Consider the following 19,288-nt stretch of genomic DNA (forward strand, 5'->3'; position numbering starts at 1 on the left):
GCCATTATGTTACTCTACTATGGATTTCTGCAAATCATTGCTTTTGACTTAAGCAGTCACTTCACAGTGAAGGGAGGGAGCGATGACATACTGAAGCCTCAGATAGTGCATCTTCTGGGAGACATCAGCTTGTGAGGGTGGAGGGTTGTCACGCAGGATACAGTGTGTGCATGTGCGTGTGTGTGTATGTGTGTACGTGTGCATATAGCAAAAGAAATATGAACTAGGCCATAGACCAAAAAACATTCTTTGTTAACAGTGTAATGCCCAAGTTTGAGGAATCATGTATGGACATTTTAAATCATTAGAGCACTAGTTTGCTATGATTATAAACCTTTAGTTACGCAGAGACTGGTTTTACTCCTTTTCTCTATTTTTAAGACATTAATGATCTTAAAACTTGCTTCTTTCACAAACATTCTCCAATAGCTATCCAAATTAGAGGTAACCTAAGTCTTGTATTTCTAATAGCTTTCAAAGAGCTTACACTGGAATGGCTATCAATAAATATGACTTGGAATTTTCACTTATGTTGGGTCCAGCTGCAGGTAGAAATGAGAGTAGTTCTCTGCATATGGGTAGGTTCCCCTTGTGGTGTGTTGATGCATGTACATGCACACACACACACACACACACACACGAATACCCCACATGTACATATACATTCATGCTTATATATGGTATTTGTAACACATCTGCTATAGCACACAAGGAAACCTGCCCATTGAAATAAAATAGACATGTAGCTCTTACGTGTAGTCAAAAGTCAATACAACAAAAATCACACTTGGCCAATAGCTAACTTATTTTAAGCAATGTTATATAAAATAGATTGTCATAAAATAGAACTTCAGGCGGTTTAATTCCCTATAACAAATTCTGTGCTGTTAGTGCACCTGTGTCCCAGGGGTAAACCAAAATTAAAACCATGATCTAGATAACTGGTGATCAGCATCTTCCTAGGCTTCACACAGTAACTCAAAACGATCTTTATTATTTTTTTATTTTGATGTAATCCAACTTATCTATTTTCACTTTTGTGTCTTGTGGTTTTGGTGTCAAATCCTAGAAATCATTGCCAAACCCAACATCATGAAGCTTTTGTTTTTTGCGGTTTTTTTTGTGGCTCTGTGTGTGCTTTCTCTAGGTGAGGCGAGCGGGGGCTACTCTTCGTTGCGGTGCACAGGCTTCTCATCGCGGTGGCTTCTCTTGTTGCGGAGCACAGGCTCTAGGGCGCAGTCTTCAGTAGTTGTGGCTTGCATGCTCTAGAGCGCAGGCTCACTCAGTAGTTGTGATGCACGGGCTTATTGCTCCTCAGCATGTGGGATCTTCCCGGACCAGGGCTCGAACTTGTGTCCGCTGCATTGGCAGGCGGATTCTTAACCACTGTACCACCAGGGAAGCCCGATCTTTATTATTTTATTAGCCATTTTCAGAATGAAGTCTGCACTGTAATGCTTAGAATATATATTCTTCTTTTGAAAGCAAAAAATCACGTTTTAAAATAGACAGCTTTTTTTGTTTTAGCCCCTTAAAATAGCTATTACATTTATCTTTATTATCTTAATCCAATAAATATTTATCATTTGCCTACTATGTGTATAGCATGGTGTGACGTGCTTATTAAATTATTTTGAATAAGATCTTTTCCAAATAATAACTTTCTAAACTCTCAAAATATAAGTTTAATCTCTAGCATTCAAGATTTCCTCTGAGTGGGACTTCCCTGGTGGCGCAGTGGTTGGGAGTCTGCCTGCCAATGCAGCGGACACAAGTTCGAGCCCTGGTCCGGGAAGATCCCACATGCTGTGGAGCAACTAAGCCCGTGTGCCACAACTGCTGAGCCTGTGCTCTAGAGCCCACGAGCTACAACTACTGAGCCTGCACATTGCAGCTACTGAAGCCCGCACGCCTAGAGCCTGTGCTCTGCAACAAGAGAAGCCACCGCAATGAGAAGCCTGTGCACCGCAACCAAGAGTAGCCCCTGCTCGCCTCAACTAGAGAAAGCCCGTGTGCAGCAATGAAGACCCAATGCAGCCAAAAATACATAAATAAATTAATTAATTTAAAAAAAGATTTTCTCTGAGTGATTAAGGATGACACTGTTTAAGATGAATTGCTTCTCTATTCCAAAAGCCCTCATACAAAAGTTCAGCATATTTGGAATCATATAGAATCTGAAAACTTGCTCACTTTCTCTCTCTGGAAATTGGTTTTCTCATCTTCTACAAGAGGCAAGTAATTTGTGCTTATGTTGTGAAAGTTTATCAGAGAAGGGGCCACAAAACTATTTGCCTACATTTATTTCCCATTCAGTAATGAGTATCATAAGTTTTTTCAGTTAATCCAAGTAACCTGTTTTAATTTTTGTTTAGCGATTCTGCTTCTGAATACTCATAATGATAAGCAGCTTTCCCTTGCCGAGTGCCAACCATGTGCTGGACACTTTCCTAGGAGCATTTCCAATGATATCTCTGTTGCTGAGGATAGTGCCACAATAAGGAGGTAAAGACTTTACACCACTAAAGTCTTCCCTGAGGAAAACAAAGAAACAAACAATCTCTGTTATCTACAAACTCTGTATCATGTGTGGGCCATTATCCATTTTCAGCTTTCCTGGCTTTCTTGGTGTTTTTCTCATGAAATGGACTAATTTTCTCTGATAAATAACCTGTGGAAATTCCATGGTAAAGTACATACATTGTAAACCTCAGTATCACCCCTGCTCTGATTTTCTGTGTGAATCTACAAAGTGGAAGATGATTCCAATTAAATCGTAATTTAAGATGAAACATCTCTTTTGTATCTTAACAAAAACAATTACATGATATTCTGTTGATAGAAGATTTTTTTTTTAAGAATTTATTTTCAAGGGTGTTAATGTCCCTACTTAACCTAGTGGTTAAAAATTATTTATTTTCTGTAGCTAAGTCAGAATTTATAACAATTCTGGCAGAAAAGGCAGGCAAGTTTCTGTTCTCTCCAAACACTGTTTTACTTCCATGGTTACATGGCAGGATTCACCAGGAAAACATTCCCCTTAACTACAAAGCATTTTGTAAGTTCTTTGGGAGCCAAAAGATTTCTCATGTAAACACCAAAGTTCTTATTTTCATTATATAAAATTTCATTATATAAAATAATTCCTTAAAAATGCAAATATCATTTATAAATGAATGGTGCTGCCGATGGTGACTTTTAAAATTTCTATCCTATAACAAGTAAAATTTTTGTCTTTATCTGATCAAGCAAATGATTAAAAATCTAGAGCGGCTCATGGGTATATCATGGGTAGTTATGGAAGTTGAATGGTTACATAAGTTACAGTCTTTATGGTATGGTATTTATGGGGTTGGTGTTTAACAGGCTGAACCGCTATAGTAGAGGTTCTTGAACTGTGTCCCCAGCGACCCTAAGGTTCTGTAGACATATTTCATGAAGGCTAAAGGAAGTGGGATAGGGGGAGATGCCAGGAGAATGTATGCTGCATGAAGCACTGTTCACCTCGAATAGTTCTGCTTTTATATCTTGGATTTTGAGGCTTCATCTTCAATTTCACTTAAAAGATTTTGTTCTGTTTTCAAAAAATATTTGAAAATCACTGCCTCCCCATTGCATATCCCTTGCTCAGTCAGCAAAAATAAAACTGAAGTAGATGTACAATGGCTCTAACGTGTTATGATATTTCTTTTTAGAATTTTATTTTATTTTATTAATTAATTTATTTTTGGCCGCGTTGGGTCCTCGTTGGTGCGCGCGGGCTTTTTCTAGTTGCAGCGAGCGGGGGCTACTCTTCATTGCGGTGCGTGGGCTTCTCATTGCAGTGGCTCCTCTTGTTATGGAGAACGGGCTCTAGGCACGCGGGCTTTAGTAGTTGTGGCACGAGGGCTCAGTAGTTGTGGCTCATGGGCTCTAGAGCGCAGGCTCAGTAGTTGTGGCACACGGGCTTAGTTGCTCCGTGGCATGTGGGATCTTCCTGGACCAGGGCTCGGACCCGTATTCCCTGCATTGGCAGGCGGATTCTTAACCACTGAGCCACCAGGGAAGTCCCAGGTATTTCTAACTTTAAACATTTAAGTATCTGAGAATTTAGGTGGACTTGATGCGGAAAATGCATTCAGAAACTCAGAAGAAATTTCTCCTCTTTAAGTGTGCCTTGTGAAGTAGTGATTCAGTAGTGTGATCCTTCTGGTAGAGGACGTTACTAATTACTATGTACATCTATTCCTTTGCAAGTGGCATGGCTACACATGTTACAGTGCACTAAGAGTTGGCAAGGAATATCAAGAAGAATAGCAAAGGCTTCGTGCTTTCAAAGTTCCTAAAGCTACTATAGATTAGCTTAAAAAACAGGGAAGAAATAATAAGTGGCATATGGTACAAGCACTATGCAGGGAAGTTACAGCAACAGAAGTGTTCCCATTTTGTCAAGGAAGTGGCATGCTTTAAGAAGGTGGGGTCTGAGCTGTCCTGGAAAAACTGCATAGAGTTCTGAAGCACTGAAGTGTGGAAAGCACTCCTAGGCTGTGTAGAGGATGAGCAAAAGCAGGTTGGAAAATCAGGAGCTGGTTAGGAAAACAATGATAGGTCTAATGTGGCTGGAGCATAAGGTATATATAGCAGAGAACAGTAAAAAAAAATTAAAGAGAAGAAAGAAATGGGTGATCAGATTGTAGAGGGATTTGACTATAAGTTCAAGCAAGTGATATTTAATCCTTATGTTAATGCAAGAAAAAAATCAAATCTAAGTGCCTACAATCTCCCCCTGCCACCTATTGATTGTTCAGTTCTGTGCCTGGACCTGAGGTGATGATGGGATACTGGGTGGGGAGGAAAACTGGAAGGAACTCTAAAGACTGTTTTATAAAATAATGAAATGGCCAAAGATATCAAGGAGAAGAGGGGTGTAGATAGAAAGGGGGAAAAACCTGCCTGGGGATGGGAAAAAATGTTTCCGGGGAAGTTTTTAAAGAGGGGGTCAAGTTGGGTGTGTGTGGGAGAGGAATCTGCTTTGATGAGGAATTTTAGGAAGTTTTGCCGCATGATGCGCTGTGGAACTCCCTCCTCTCTTCCTGAGGGAACCTTCAGTATAGTCACGTTGCTTTCCACAGCTTTCTGGAGGCAGGTCTGTGTTTCCTTTGGCTGTGCTGAGAAGGGTTTTAGGGTGGAAGAGAGATGGCTCCCTTTTATGCAGTTCACAAACTATCTACACAGAGCATGGGGGTTTCCCCAGCGCCCCAGGGGGACTGGAGCCGTGGTGCTGGTGGTGACAGGAGATGTGAAGGGGAGAGAATGGGGAGCGACCTTCACCTCTGCATCCTTCACTTCTATATCCACCACATCCAACTCTGTTTTACATATTGTGCTGCTGTGTATGATTTTTACTGGAAAAAAAAGTGATAAAAGCAGTTTAAAAAGAGGATGAAAATCACGATGGTAGACAGTGAGGTACCCTTGAAGGTGAGAAATGTACTATTAGTGTAAAATGAGGCTCAGAGAACTTACCTGGCTTTCTGAAGTCTGTATGGCTAGTACATGCAGAGCAAGGACTGCAACCCATTTTTACTGAACCACTCTTCCACTCCCCGCAACCTCCCACCAATCAGAGATTTTCTTTCCAAACCATTAGTATTTAACATAGTTTGAGCCTGTCCATTCTTAGATATAGTCTCTATAGACAGCAAAATTCCTGCCTTCTTAATCTGAGGTTGATGTCTGGTAATTCTTGTACCCCCTTAATTCATATCTCTGATGCCACCCAGGTATACTTGTTTGCCTACACCTAGGTATGCATGGGCTGGGAATATGTAAAGAACATTTGCCTCAGAAGATAATGGACTTGGCATGAGGTTCTAAGCTTCCCATCATCTCCTCTCCATTTCCCCTTATACCAACGTACATGCCAGATAGAATAAAGGTTAAAATACGATGACTCAAACTATCAATGTACTAGGAGAAAACACAGGAAACAATTTATGTATCAGAGTGCCAAAGGTCTTCTTAAGTAGGACCTAAAATCGTGAAGTTGTAAAAGAAAAGATCAGTAAATTTAAGCACATAAAAAATAAACTGCCACATGGAGAAAAGCCACCTTAAGCAAACTCGAAAGAAATCCAAAATCCGAGAGAAAGAGTTTGCAATGCATATTATACACAAAGGCCTACTTTCTGTATGTATAAAGAGTTTCTATGAATCTCTAAGAAAAACTACACAATAAAAAAAAAGGAAAAAAGGACGTGAACAAAATTTACGAAAAAAAGAAAGTACAAATAGGTCTCTACATTAACCATGCTTCCAGCTTCTGTAAAGTTGATGCTTTAGCATCTGCCCTACATGCCTATGCCAGATGCGCCTTGTTCAAAACCACCTGATAATATGCCTGAGTCACCTTGCCTCCTTCATTGTCCTCCTCGCCCACCTTGACAAGAGTCCTCCGCCTGGGAGGAGGACAACTTTTCAAACGGAAACCAACCAATCCAGAGTCCACACCCTTAGCCATCTCGTTTATTAGGTCCTCACACTCTGGTCAACTATACAACTGCCCTCATCATCCCAATGCCAGGTGCCAAACAACTAGGGACATCTCCTATGCCCCAGAGCCTGCTGAAATTATTCAAACTAGCCAATCCTAAGCTGCTTACTCTGCTTCATCCATTCCTTCCCAGGGAAACAACAATAAAGGCTCTTGCCCACTGTTCTGCCCTCTCCCTCTGCCTCCTGACCCACCTGGTGCTTCCCCCCATGACATGGCATGCCTCCTTCTTTTAGGAACTGTGAGTAATAGACTATCATTCCAGTGGCAATTGTCTCCTGACCTGTTGGCCTTCCTATACCTCACATTTTCTATTAATACACCATATTTTATTTATCTATCTATCTATTTACTTATTGGCTGAACCCCGAGGCTTGCGGGATCTCAGTTCCCTGACCAGGGATTGAACCCGGGCCACAGCAGTGAAAGCACCAGATCCTAACCACTAGACCACCAGGGACTCCCAATACACTATATTTTAAAACAATCTTAAACATATGAAAAGATGCTCCACTCCACTCATTTTAACGTAAATGTAAATAAAGACTATGATGAGATAACCTTCTCCCCCAACAGAGTGACAGAAGTTGAAAAGTCAGACAGAGCACAGTAAAGAGACATTTATTGTTGAGGGGAACATAAATTATTACAACCTTTATGGAGAGCACCTTAGCAGTAAAAATGTCTTTTTAAATACACAAACTCATGATCTGGCAATTCCACTTCAAAAGTATTGAAAGTAGGATCTCAAAGAGATACTTGTACACTATGTTCATAGCAGCATTATTTATAATAGCCAAGAGGTGGGAGCAACCCAAGTGTCCACTGACAGCTAAACGGATAAACAAAATGTGGTATGTACATACAATGGAATATTATTGTCTTAAAAAGGAGGGAAATCCTGTCACAGGGTACAACATGGATGCATCTTGAAGACATTATGCTAAGTAAAATAAGCCAGTCACAAAAGACGATGTATTGTAAACTATGAGGTATCTAAGAGTAGTCAGATTCATAGAAACAAAGTAGAATGTGGTGGCCAGGAGCTGGGAGGAGGGGGAAATGAGAAGGTGTTTAATCGATAGAGAGTTTCAGTTTTGTGAGATGAAAAATTCTGGAAATTGGGTGCAGAACAAGGTGAATATACTTAGCACTACTGAACCGTACATTTAAAAATGGTCAAGGGGCTTCCCTGGTAGCGCAGTGGTTGAGAGTCCGCCTGCTGATGCAGGGGATGCGGGTTCGTGCCCCGGTCTGGGAGGATCACACATGCCGCGGAGCGGCTGGGCCCGTGAGCCATGGCCGCTGAGCCTGCGCGTCTGAAGCCTGTGCTCCATAACTAGAGAGGCTGCGATAATGAGAGGCCCGCATACGGCTAAAAAAAAAAAGGTCAAGACGGTATATTCTATGTTATGTCTATTTTTCCACAATTAAAAAAAATTTTTTAAACAAACCCATTGATCCAGCAATCCCACTATTAGGAATTTGTCCTTTCTTTAAATTTTTAAAATTCTTTTAGTTCAGGGGCTGTCTTCTTTACTTTAATATTCCACATTGTACTGGTACAGTTCTTTTTTTGAGGGTTTTCAGTAAACATTTATTGGAGGTAAATTCTACTGACTTAAAATATGCTCATTTTTTAAAATAAGAAGGTGTACTAGTGTTAATATTTGGAACTGGGTAATTTTCTAAAATAATGCCAATATTTAAGATTTTTTATAGAAAATAGTTACACATTTGATTAAATCTAAGACATCATCGAATATATGACACACCATTATTTTATGTTCTATGGAGATAGGAAAAAAATGCTGTCAAATTATGACAAGATGCTTTTTTATCACTTGAATTTTTATTTTACACTCATTGAGTTTTTTAAATTAATTTTTATTGGAGTATAGTTGCTTTACAACGTTGTGTTAGTTTCTCCTGTACAGCAAAGTGTATCAGCTATATGTTTACATATATCCCCTCTTTTTTGGGATAGGAATATGTCCTTTTAATATAATTATTTCAGTGTGAAATGAGGCACGCCTAAGGTTACTGACTCTATCATTGTCTGTAAGAGCAGAAGATCAGAAATAATCCAAATATCTTATAATAGGGATTTGATTAAAGTATGCTCCACCGTGCATTGAAATACCATGGAAACATTAAAAAGAACATAACAGTTGCATGTATATGTGAAAAAAGCAAGTACGTATATTATACTACCACTTGCTTGTTTGTGCGTAGACTTCCGCAAGGCTATATAGGAGACTGTTAATGATGGTTGCCTCTGGGGAAGGGGACAGTGGACTGGGGGATGGGGTGACAGGCTGACTTACTTTTCACTGTGTACAATTCTGCACCTTTGAATTTTGTACTCCAGTAAGTCCCCTACATAGGAACCTTCACGTTGCGAACTTTCAAAGATGCGAACGTGCATTCACATGTCCAGTCACATAAGTTAGTTCACACGTCTGGTGTATATTGTCACATGCATGCATCCTCTACAAGTGGTTGTGCTTTTGTGTACTTTACTGTACAGTACTGTATTGAGTACAGTAGTACAGTATCTTTATTTCAAGCCCAGGATGTCCAGAAGCAAGCGTAAAAGCAGCGGTATATAGCCAATTGTGTTAGTTGGGTACCTAGGCAAACTTTGTTGGACTTACAAACAAATTGGACTTACGAAGTCGCTCTTGGTACAGAACTCATTTGAATGTAGAGGACTTACTGTACTGCATATTTTATGTATTAGAAAATAGTTAAAAAGAAAAAAATACTAACCTCATGGCTGAAAAAACTTTAATCCCTGGCTCTCTGATATTCTATTCTTTAACTTCCTAGTCTGGCTTTTATCTTACTACTTGACCACTGAGACCCTGATCCTGTTTGCCTAGTGAAGACTGTAATGACTGCTTTGTTTCAGCAGACTTTTCTGGTGTTCACTCCTGCTGACTCATTTACTGCTGTGACCTGTAGATGCAGTTGCTGAATAGCCAAATTCCCAACCCTACTCCCCTCTGCTTTATTTCCCCAAAATCTCCCCAACAGATAAGAGTACCATCTCCCCATCCACCTATATAACATAGATTTTAATCAAAAGAGCATTATTTATTTTAATCCTTAAGCTTCCATCTTCAGTGACTAATCTATTCAAATAGTTCTTGGGTTACTAAAGGTACTTTGTTTCTCAAGATGCACATTCTCTACTGAGAACCACAAGCTATCAAAAGCCGACTTACTTTCTCTCTCAAGAACTTTCTTTCTCAGAGGAAAAAACAGTACCATTAAGTATTTCTCCTAATCCTTATTTTAGAAAGCAACATCTGTTCACAGTGACTATTAAAAAAAAAAAAAAAAACAGCATCCGAGTTTAGAGTATTATTTTAAATATTTATATCAACTTGTTACAGTAGTAGCTAAAAAAAACCAGTGACAAATAAAGAGGTAATTAAAACTTTATTAAGTATATAATTAAAATAAACACACAAGCATGCATGCACACACAAACTAGGTTCTCATTATGTCAATAAAGGAATCAAAAAAAGGAAGGGGAAATCAAGAAGCATTAACCACACAGATGAAGGTACACATGCGGCCGAGGGTAGAGCCGCTCCCTGCTGCATTTGCCTCTGGTCCCAAGCCCGGAGTCTGACGTGTGGTGGATGCTCAGGAAGGATTTTCAGAACGAGTAGGAGATAAGCTCAGAGACAGGAGGCAGAAGAACCGCCAAGTCCTCTCTATCCCCAATTTTCAACACTCTCTGACTCCCATTTAACACTGATCATGTGTTCAGATAGCAGAGTTTTTTGCGACAACACCCCCAGATTCCTGGCCAGAATCATCTTGCAGGTGCCAAGGGTGAGGATATCCTAACAGGGGGCCTTCTTTTCTCTTATCCTGAGTTTTTGTACAGTGTACGATTTTTACTGATTGAATTTAGGGGTGCTAATCTACTTTGCAAAGTGGAATATGGCTTCTATGCCTGTAATCCTGATATAAATGTATATCCTGATATAAATATATATCCTGATATAAATCTCCAACTTTTGTAAATAGATAAGAGCCATGTCAATACACCAAACGTTTAAGTATATGCCAGGCATGACCCACGGTCTTCTTCCACATGGAAAGATTTTAAAATTTCCACCTTACTGTCAAAGTAAAAAAATAAAATAAGACCCTTTATGGGAAAAATGGAACCTATCTGTATTGTTTAATAAATTATCAGTCTGTTTAAAGTTTCTTGACAGCCAAACAAAATCTTGAAGAATTATTCTTGTGAGCCTGCCTCAGTGTCTGAAGGAAAACATGCCAACAATAACAAGACTTGTGGAAATATTTTAAAAAGAAATTTAGCAGTTTTTAAATGCCTATTCTCTAAGTACAGCTATTAGTGAGGTGTGATAACTAAGAAAGGATAGGGAAACTGAAGAGAAATATTTAAATAGAGAGTTAAAATATTTATCTTTATTTTTTCTTTTAATATACAGTTTACTTAAAAAGTCAATTTGTAAAACCCTAAAATAGCAGTGTTTAAATGTGTGAATGTCAAGTGAAGAATGTCAGGTGAAATGTGTGTCAGGCTAGGAGACAGGAGACTGGGTTCCAGGCCTGGCTCTGCATCTGCCTAGCTGTGCAAACCAGGGCAAGTCTCAATCTTTCAGAACCTTTAAGATGGAAATAATGATATCTCAAACTTCCTTATGAAATCATTATGAAAATTAAATTATATACTTGAAACTACCTTGACTCCTTGAGGATGGGAATCTTACACTTTCATCTTTGTAACCAGTTACTTGATTAATTAATTCATGTATGAAAGAAATAGAAAACATTTTCAATCTCTGAAAAACATTTTAAATTTCATTACAGATTATTTCAAGAAACTCATCAGTAACTCTATAGAAGATCCAATCTTGAAAATGAAGGAAGCTTTAGTAGCATCAGAAAATCACCAAGTTTTCAGAAATTCATTTAAAATTTTTATTAAAAATTCCAAAAATATATTTAATCTGTTACCAGCCTTAAGAGATCAAAATTAATAAAAAATAAGAAAGTGTCGTTTGAACATGTGAATATCCCCCCCCAAAAAAAGAGATAATATTAAAGGTAGGGAATTAGGTAAACAATGGCAACATCTTTTCATAAATATGCAGTGGTAGACTGTGCTGTTAAATACACATAAGAAGCAATTTGCATTCCTTTCAGAAAAGCAGTCTGAATACCAAGAACCTGCTATGTCTATATCTTCAGCCCAGGGACTTCCCTGGTAAGCCTGAGATTCACATATTGGACACTCCCCTCAGACCATTGCTTATTCTGAATTCTCTGTCACTTATAGTACCATAATCCAGCCACTTTCCTAAATCAGAAATCCAAACATCAGTTTAGACTTTTTCCTCTCCCTCACCCCGTCCCCATCCATTCAGACACTAAAGCCAGCATTTTATACTTCCTTACTATCTCTCCTATATGTATTCTATCCTTTCTTCCATGGCCATTGCTTGGTTCAGTCTCTCTTCACATCTTCTCTTGATCACTGAAATGGTATTCCAGTTGGTGATATGGTGGGAATGGAAAACAGAAGAATTTAATAGATATTTAAGAGAGAAAATAAACTGACAGCATACAGGAGGAGAATTAGGTTTGGGAGGAGAGTAATAAATTTAATTCTGAGCATGTTTAGTTGGAGGTAACTTGGGGGTCATCCAGGTGAAGACATTCCAAGTATATGCATGTATAGGTGTGGGCAAAGCTTAAGATAAGAAAAGTAGGTTCATAGTGGACCCCATGGATATGGACAAAATATCCCCTCTCATGTCCTACTGCCTCTGAAAAGCTTTTTTCCAGATCATCTCAACCCACGGTGATTGTTCCTTCCATTCAGTTCTAATTACACTTTTGGCACCTCCAGGCTCTCAACGATCCATTGCCTTTTGTTGATATTTAACATGTCAAGTTTCTTATTTCCCAAATTAAGCTTCTAAAGAACAGTACCCTTTCATATGCTTTATGCCTGTGAATGTCCATGCGTCTAGCACTGTGCAGCACACAGGACGTGCTCAAGACAAAGGAGGAGCTGAAAGGATAAATTTGAGTAAATTTCAGTAACTTTAATAATAATGGTAATAAACATCTCCTAGCACAGAGCCTGGCACATAGTGGGTGCTGAATTAATATCTGTTAAACGGATTAAGACTTAATGTCTCCCACTGCTCTTCAAAAACTTCTTGCTATCTCAGTTCTTTTCCCATTGGACGTGAAACTAAAACTTGAACACAAATATATTGATTACACATTTTTAAGGAGTCCAAAAGTTGATAGTTTTATATAGAAGCTGTTTCAGTGAAAAGGTCACATGTCAACAAGCCTAATCCATCTTCATCTACACACCCACAATGCTTGCATACCCCACACTCTACTTTCAACAGAATTTCGTATTCTGTACAGAGTCACACTTTTACTTCCTTAGTGTTTCCCTCCAGTGTTCACACTGTCCCTTGTGCCTCCCAAATGCTCCTGTGCTACCTTTTCTCTACCCCTGGGTTAAGTCAGGTCAAAGACTTAACAATGACTGGCACAAAAATTATTTTCAGGAAATGAAGACAAGGGAGGAGCTGACGCATTCTGGTGAAAATTAAAAGAGCCAAAAGTCTTAGGCAAGATAATTTCATGTTTTGATTTTGGCTCTTGGCATTAAGACAAGGATGACTTTATGGCGTCCACGTTTTGGAAAAGTTCAACATCTGACACATTGACATTTGACAACCAAGGTCACCCTTAGAAATCAGAGCTACTTTACATAACCATGTAGAGTTTAAAAGTAGAAATCCTGACTTAGGGAATACCATGAAAGCTATAACTTACATTAAGCCTGAATGTGCAACAGACATGAGCTTTGAACAAAGAGACATATGCTATTTGTTAAAAGAATGATTTTTAAATACTAAATATTTACTGCTTGTCTCTGTGCAAGGTCTTGAGCCAGGTGCTGTGTAGGATATACATAAAATCACACATGACCCTTGCCATGGTATTAGATGAAAACAGTTACATATTGCCCATCAGAGTGTATATCTTGGTATAATCTTTTTGGAAAGCCATTTGAAGGTATCAACTAAAGCTGAATATAAACCTAAACTATGACACAGGAACCCCACTCCTAGGTAAACACCCAAGATAAATGAATTCATAAGTATAAGGCATGCATAAGAATGATCATGGCACCTTATTCATAATCATCCAAACAGGAAACAACCCAAATCTCTAAATCAAATAGAATGGACAAGAAAATTATGGTATATTTACACAAAAGAACACTATATAGCAATTTTTAAACATTGAACTAAGGCACACATGGTACTATGAATAAATTTCACAGATTCAGTGTTTACCAAAAGGAGCCAGACACAATGGAAAACATACTGTACGATTCCATTCATATGATTGTTGAAAAGAGGCAAAACTAATACATAGTGATAAGTCAGAATAGGTCTAACTTTGGTGGGAGAAATGACTGGGAAGAGTCTCAAGGGACACCACTGGGTTGCAGGAAATATATTTTCATCTGAGTGGGAATATGACAGGAATGAAGAAGAGATAAATTCAAGGAATACTTAATGGAGATATCTTACCCTCAAACTGGTAAAGAGAATGCAGGAGGAGAATTAGGATTGGGAGAATGATGAATTTAGTTCTGAACATGTTGGTTACTGGCATATGTAAGAAAAAACTGCTGGCCCCTGAGTATTTGCGAGGTTTACTGTGTATATGTTATACCTTAGCAAAAAAAAATTTTTAATAAAAGTTTTCAACGGGACAAGAAAAGTCTGTGGAGTGCCAGCCCCCATAATTAGGCAGCAATGGAAGAGTTGGGGAGCAGGTGTCCAGAATTAACCCACACAGTCCATTGATGTGACTTAGTTCCCAAGCCCCACTTTGAACATTAATCCCAAAGTGTGAATTTAACACAGTGTAGTTCATACCCTGTTAAGTCTTATTGTTTAATGTGATCATATCAGTGAGAAATTAAATTTTCTATGCAATATATTATATGATGAGAAGATATTCAATAAATATCTGTTAATGATCTTGTATCAAGTGAAAGGTACAGCCTACAAATGCTGTAAGAGTAGACAGGTTGGAGAAAACGCTGTGAACTGACTGCATAGGCACAGTTTTTTGAAGGAGGTGGGAACTGAGCCAGATTCTAAGAGGTTAGGAATAGATGCAGGGGTTTAAAAGTGTGGCCTATACAAGTGTTTGATCTGATTTTTTCAGTTGGAGTAGCACAGTCTTTCAAGAGGCAACGTAAGTAGGAAGATTGTGGACAGCCACGACCTTGTATCATGCTTTGTGAATGTGTGCCAGTTTCCTAGCCATCTGAATATGGGAGAGTCCATGCTAAGGGGAGTAACATAAGCAGAAGATCATGAAGACCTAAGTAAATTATTAGATTACAAAAATAGTTTGGGCCCAAATCGCAGAGTGCCATAAATACTGAACACATTCTGTAGGCAATATTAGATGACAGCATGACATCCATGTTTTACAACTCAATAGTGCTGGACCAACTCTGTGACTACCATTAACAACAATAAATGCTATAAGCAGCATCTTGTTCTTTCAGTGTGATGCCAAGCACCTGGGCCTTTGGAAGTGGATTTCTGACAGCTTTCTCTCAGAACTCTTGCTATTCTGCAGATTCAGCTTCTGTTTAGGCAACTGAAGGAGGATAGCTTTTACATAGTACGTTAAAAAAATTCTAAGACTCGCGAATCTTAGAGGAATGTTAAAAGAGTTAGAATAAAAAGCTATAGATGCCAATAGGAACAATCTCAGGGGTGTTTATTATGGAAACAAAGTTGTTTGAAGCCAATAATTCATTCTGCAAGATTTTGCTGGCTAAAGGAAGAATTCTCCGGCAGTAAAATTACTGGTGTAATTACTACTCAAAATGGGAGGACCATTCTTTCACCGTATAATCTAAGTTATCTAGTTTATTAGGGGCTGGTCATATTCAATGATTAATAGCTATAATTTGTGCATACGTTGAGTATTGAGAGATTCTTGAAATATTTAATGAATTGTTACATTGAAGATCAATATGCAAGAGAAGTTGTCCTAAGTTCTCCTTTGACTTTACAAGTCAAATCTTCCATGTTTCTTTATCTGTGGCTTAAAAAATTTGACTATAATTTTTATTGTTAGCATAACCTTTGGTAGAAATAAACTGTACCTTTATTTGATATAATTATTAAAGGTAGTGGTATAAAAGTAGAAATACTATTGCAAAGCTGGATATATGATGGATTTTAACAGAAATAGAGAATGCTGATCATTTGAAAATATTAATACTAGAGATATGAGCTCATCGTTCTAAATATATCAAGATACGCATAGAAATAGATATAAATTTGTGTGGATAAATATATTTATGCACCTATTTCCCAGCTCTGAGAGCGCTGAGAAGCAATGACAGACCAATAGCAATGAACACAGCCAGCACTGAGATCTTAGTTTTCAAATATCATTCTCCACCAAAATAGGAACCAAGGATCCTTTGAGAAATGGCTGATCCTAGAGTTGGAGCAAAGAAAATGCAAGATGAATCTGGACCATATTCTATGACAGAAAGTTAAAAGGTACACAAAGAATCATAGGAGCATGTCAAAAGTAAGCCTTCCTGAAAGGGTGTACACTGGCCAAATCTGGGACAACTGAAGCATCAGAATGAATAATGGCAATAATGGATTATAGCTCACTGAGTAGAATAAGAACTCATGAGTCCACCCTGATGGATGGATGGATGGATGGATAGACAGATAGAAAGAAAAGAAGAGAAAGTTCTACCTTATAGTAGGAAGACAACTAATAAATGTAGAAAAAATGATGGAATGAGAAAATTGCCATTTGGCAACCATTGTAATCATAATTAATTTGGGCAAGAATCATCAAGAGATGTAAAACTAGTAGGTGAAAATTTTAGAAGGAATAGGATACTAAAATAGCCTCAGAGTATCTCCTCGTAGGTGCTTATCAATTTCAAGAAGAAAAGTAATAACTTTATAGGAGAGAAAGCTAGAAGTCACCACCTTAACCAAGTGATCAATGCTGAAAACATGAGTAATGGGACAAACTGATATCATGTGTCCCGGATATGAGGTTTATATGTATATATAAAACAAAAGCTCAGGCTTGCCTGGCGGCGCAGTGGTTGAGAGTCCGCCTGCCGATGCAGGGGACACGAGTTCGTGCCCCAGTCTGGGAGGATCCCACATGCCGCGGAGCAGCTGGGCCCGTGAGCCATGGCCGCTGAGCCTGCGCATCCGGAGCCTGTGCTCCGCAACGGGAGAGGCCACAACAGTGAGAGGCCCGCGTACCGCAAAAAAAAAAAAAAAAAAAAAAAGCTCAACAATAGTTGTAGCAATTGTTTAAAATATTTACACCAAGAAAATATTTGGGCGAGGATTTAGTATTGCTTCTTGGTTTTAAGTAAAATCTGATTTTGCCCAAAGACTTTTTTAAGCTTATTTTTATTATGACTATCAAGTTTCTTAGATGTTTTATTCAGTTATATTCACATAAGGTTAAGAGTCCAGAATTCAAATGTCCCCTAAATCATTTTCTAAAGTACAGCTCTCAAGCGTGACAGATTGCATATGTGGTCAGTTACTGTTAAAGAAAAACTCTCCTCATATATGGGTATTTCCTAAATGTTCCTCATTTTTTAAAAAGTCAGACAAAAACCTAACAAAAATCAGATTCCCCTTTTTGCTTCTCTGCTAATAGGAAACAGCATGTTTCTGTGCTGTACTGCAGTAACTACATTTGGTTAGGTAAATGTATATTCTCTCTATCATTATATGACAAGATATTTTATCTTCATTTTATGGATGTAAATGTAATGTATCCAGTAATGAAAGAAATCATTTACCAACATACAGAATATACTTAAGTGGCTGCATATATGCAAATATTTATTATGCCTTAAAAGTATCAGAACCTACACTGCTGCATTAGTCCAGGAGTATACCATAGGCTTTTGGAAGAGAATGTAGGGGCTGTTTTATTTTAATGTGCTTCAAACAGTACATATTGCCTACAGGTTACAAATAATAAATTATTTTTATAATGATATTAACTTCATCTGAATTTTTAAGTGGATAGTGAGACAAGTCTTACTGTAGTAATATATAAATATATATGTACCTCATGCAGACAAATGAAAGCTGGAGTTGTAGATACATCAACGAATCGCTCATCTCGGATGTTAATCGTGGGTGCTACAGCATAAATGGGGTCTTCTTGATCCTTTTCACCTTTCTCCTCTTCCTCTTCTTGTTCTGTGTCTGTGGTACTGTCTTCCATTTTTCACAATTCTAAAATAAAATCATTCCATATTCAGCTATTTAGGGATGTCTTCAGTTATGGAAAATAATAAAAGCAAGCAAAGCAACTAGAGTAATCTATTCAATGAAATTATAGGTCAGAAAAGTTAGCTACAGTCACATGATTATAAAAGACTGCCTTTTTGTAAAGATACTCTCCAATGATGCATTCAAAGCAATAATTCTAATTTTAAAGAGACTATTACTGTATTAATTGGAAAAAATTATGTAACTAGAATATAAGCTCCATGAAGGCAGAAAAGAAACCTAATTTTGTTTATGGAGCATTGTAGTAGGCACTCAATTACTATTCATGGATTGGGTTAATAAAAAGAAGCTTCATCCTTAAAATATAACACAAAGGTAATTCAAATTAATTTGGGAAACATAAAAACCAACACCCTGTGGTGCCACATACTGCCTGAGGCATGCATCTGCACACTAGGCTGCCAGGCTAATTGCTCCATACCCACAGCCTGCTACCCGCGCAGCTCATGCCTGTAGGCTTGTGTGCATTGCCAACTGGCCTGTCTGTGCTGCTCATGTGTGTGCTCAGTTGTCCCATCAGACTTCACTTCCAAAGCATAAGCTCAAAAATAAAATTACTAAGGATTTCAAGATGGTGACACCAGAGCATTAAGCCAAGTGCAGGCCCTTCTGAGAGTGGATCCCTTTTTCTTTTTTTTTGGCAGCACCATGAGGCATGTGGGATCTTAGTTCCCTGACCAGGGATCGAACCCAGGCCCCTTATTGGGAGGACAGAGTCTTAACCACTGAACTGCCAGGGAAGTCCTGAGCGGGTCCTTTTTTGACTGCACAGGTCACACACCTTTGATGCCAGCCCTGTGTATTGGCCATCGGTTTGCTCATGTAGTCAAGTGGACCCAGAGTAGTTTCTAAAAGGACCCCTGTCTTGGCTGGCAAGGTCTCTATTGGCTCATTTTGGTGGCATTGGGATGGTTACCCTTCTAACAGAGAACTGGTAAGAGGTCTCCATTGCATAAGAGAATGCCAATGTAATCTCTTTTGATCTCTGATATATGTGAATCTGCACAGAACAGAAGAGCGTACTTACTTTCTTCTCTTGCTGGAGAGGATAACTCCAACTGTCATAATTTTTTTTTTTTGCTTAAAAATTTTTTAAAAAATTTATTATACAATTTTTAAAGGTTACTTTCTACTTACAGTTATTACAAAATATTGGCTATATTCCCTGTGCTGTATAATACATCCTTGAGCCTATCTTACACCCAATAATTTGTACCTTCCCACTGGTAACCATTAGTTTGTTCTCTATATCTGTGAGTCTGCTTCTTTTATGTTTATTCACTAGTTTGTTATATTTTTTAGAGTCCACATATAAGTGATATCATAC

General features: G+C 38.4%; 1 protein-coding gene across 1 annotated transcript in view; it reads right to left on the bottom strand.

The window, feature by feature from the left end:
* The window catches only part of CCDC146 (coiled-coil domain containing 146), a 109,549-nt gene extending 91,600 nt beyond the window's left edge, over positions 1–17,949 (bottom strand). The window contains exon 1 of the mRNA XM_027123813.1: positions 17,735–17,949. Coding sequence (XP_026979614.1) covers positions 17,735–17,893 — 159 coding nt within the window. The 5' untranslated portion in view covers positions 17,894–17,949. The remainder of the gene's footprint in view (positions 1–17,734) is intronic.
* Positions 17,950–19,288: the final 1,339 nt, after the last annotated feature.

Source organism: Aethalodelphis obliquidens, unplaced genomic scaffold, assembly GCF_003676395.1.
Source record: "Aethalodelphis obliquidens isolate GAN/ISIS:26980383/991018 unplaced genomic scaffold, ASM367639v1 scaffold27, whole genome shotgun sequence".
NCBI lineage: Eukaryota > Metazoa > Chordata > Mammalia > Artiodactyla > Delphinidae > Aethalodelphis > Aethalodelphis obliquidens.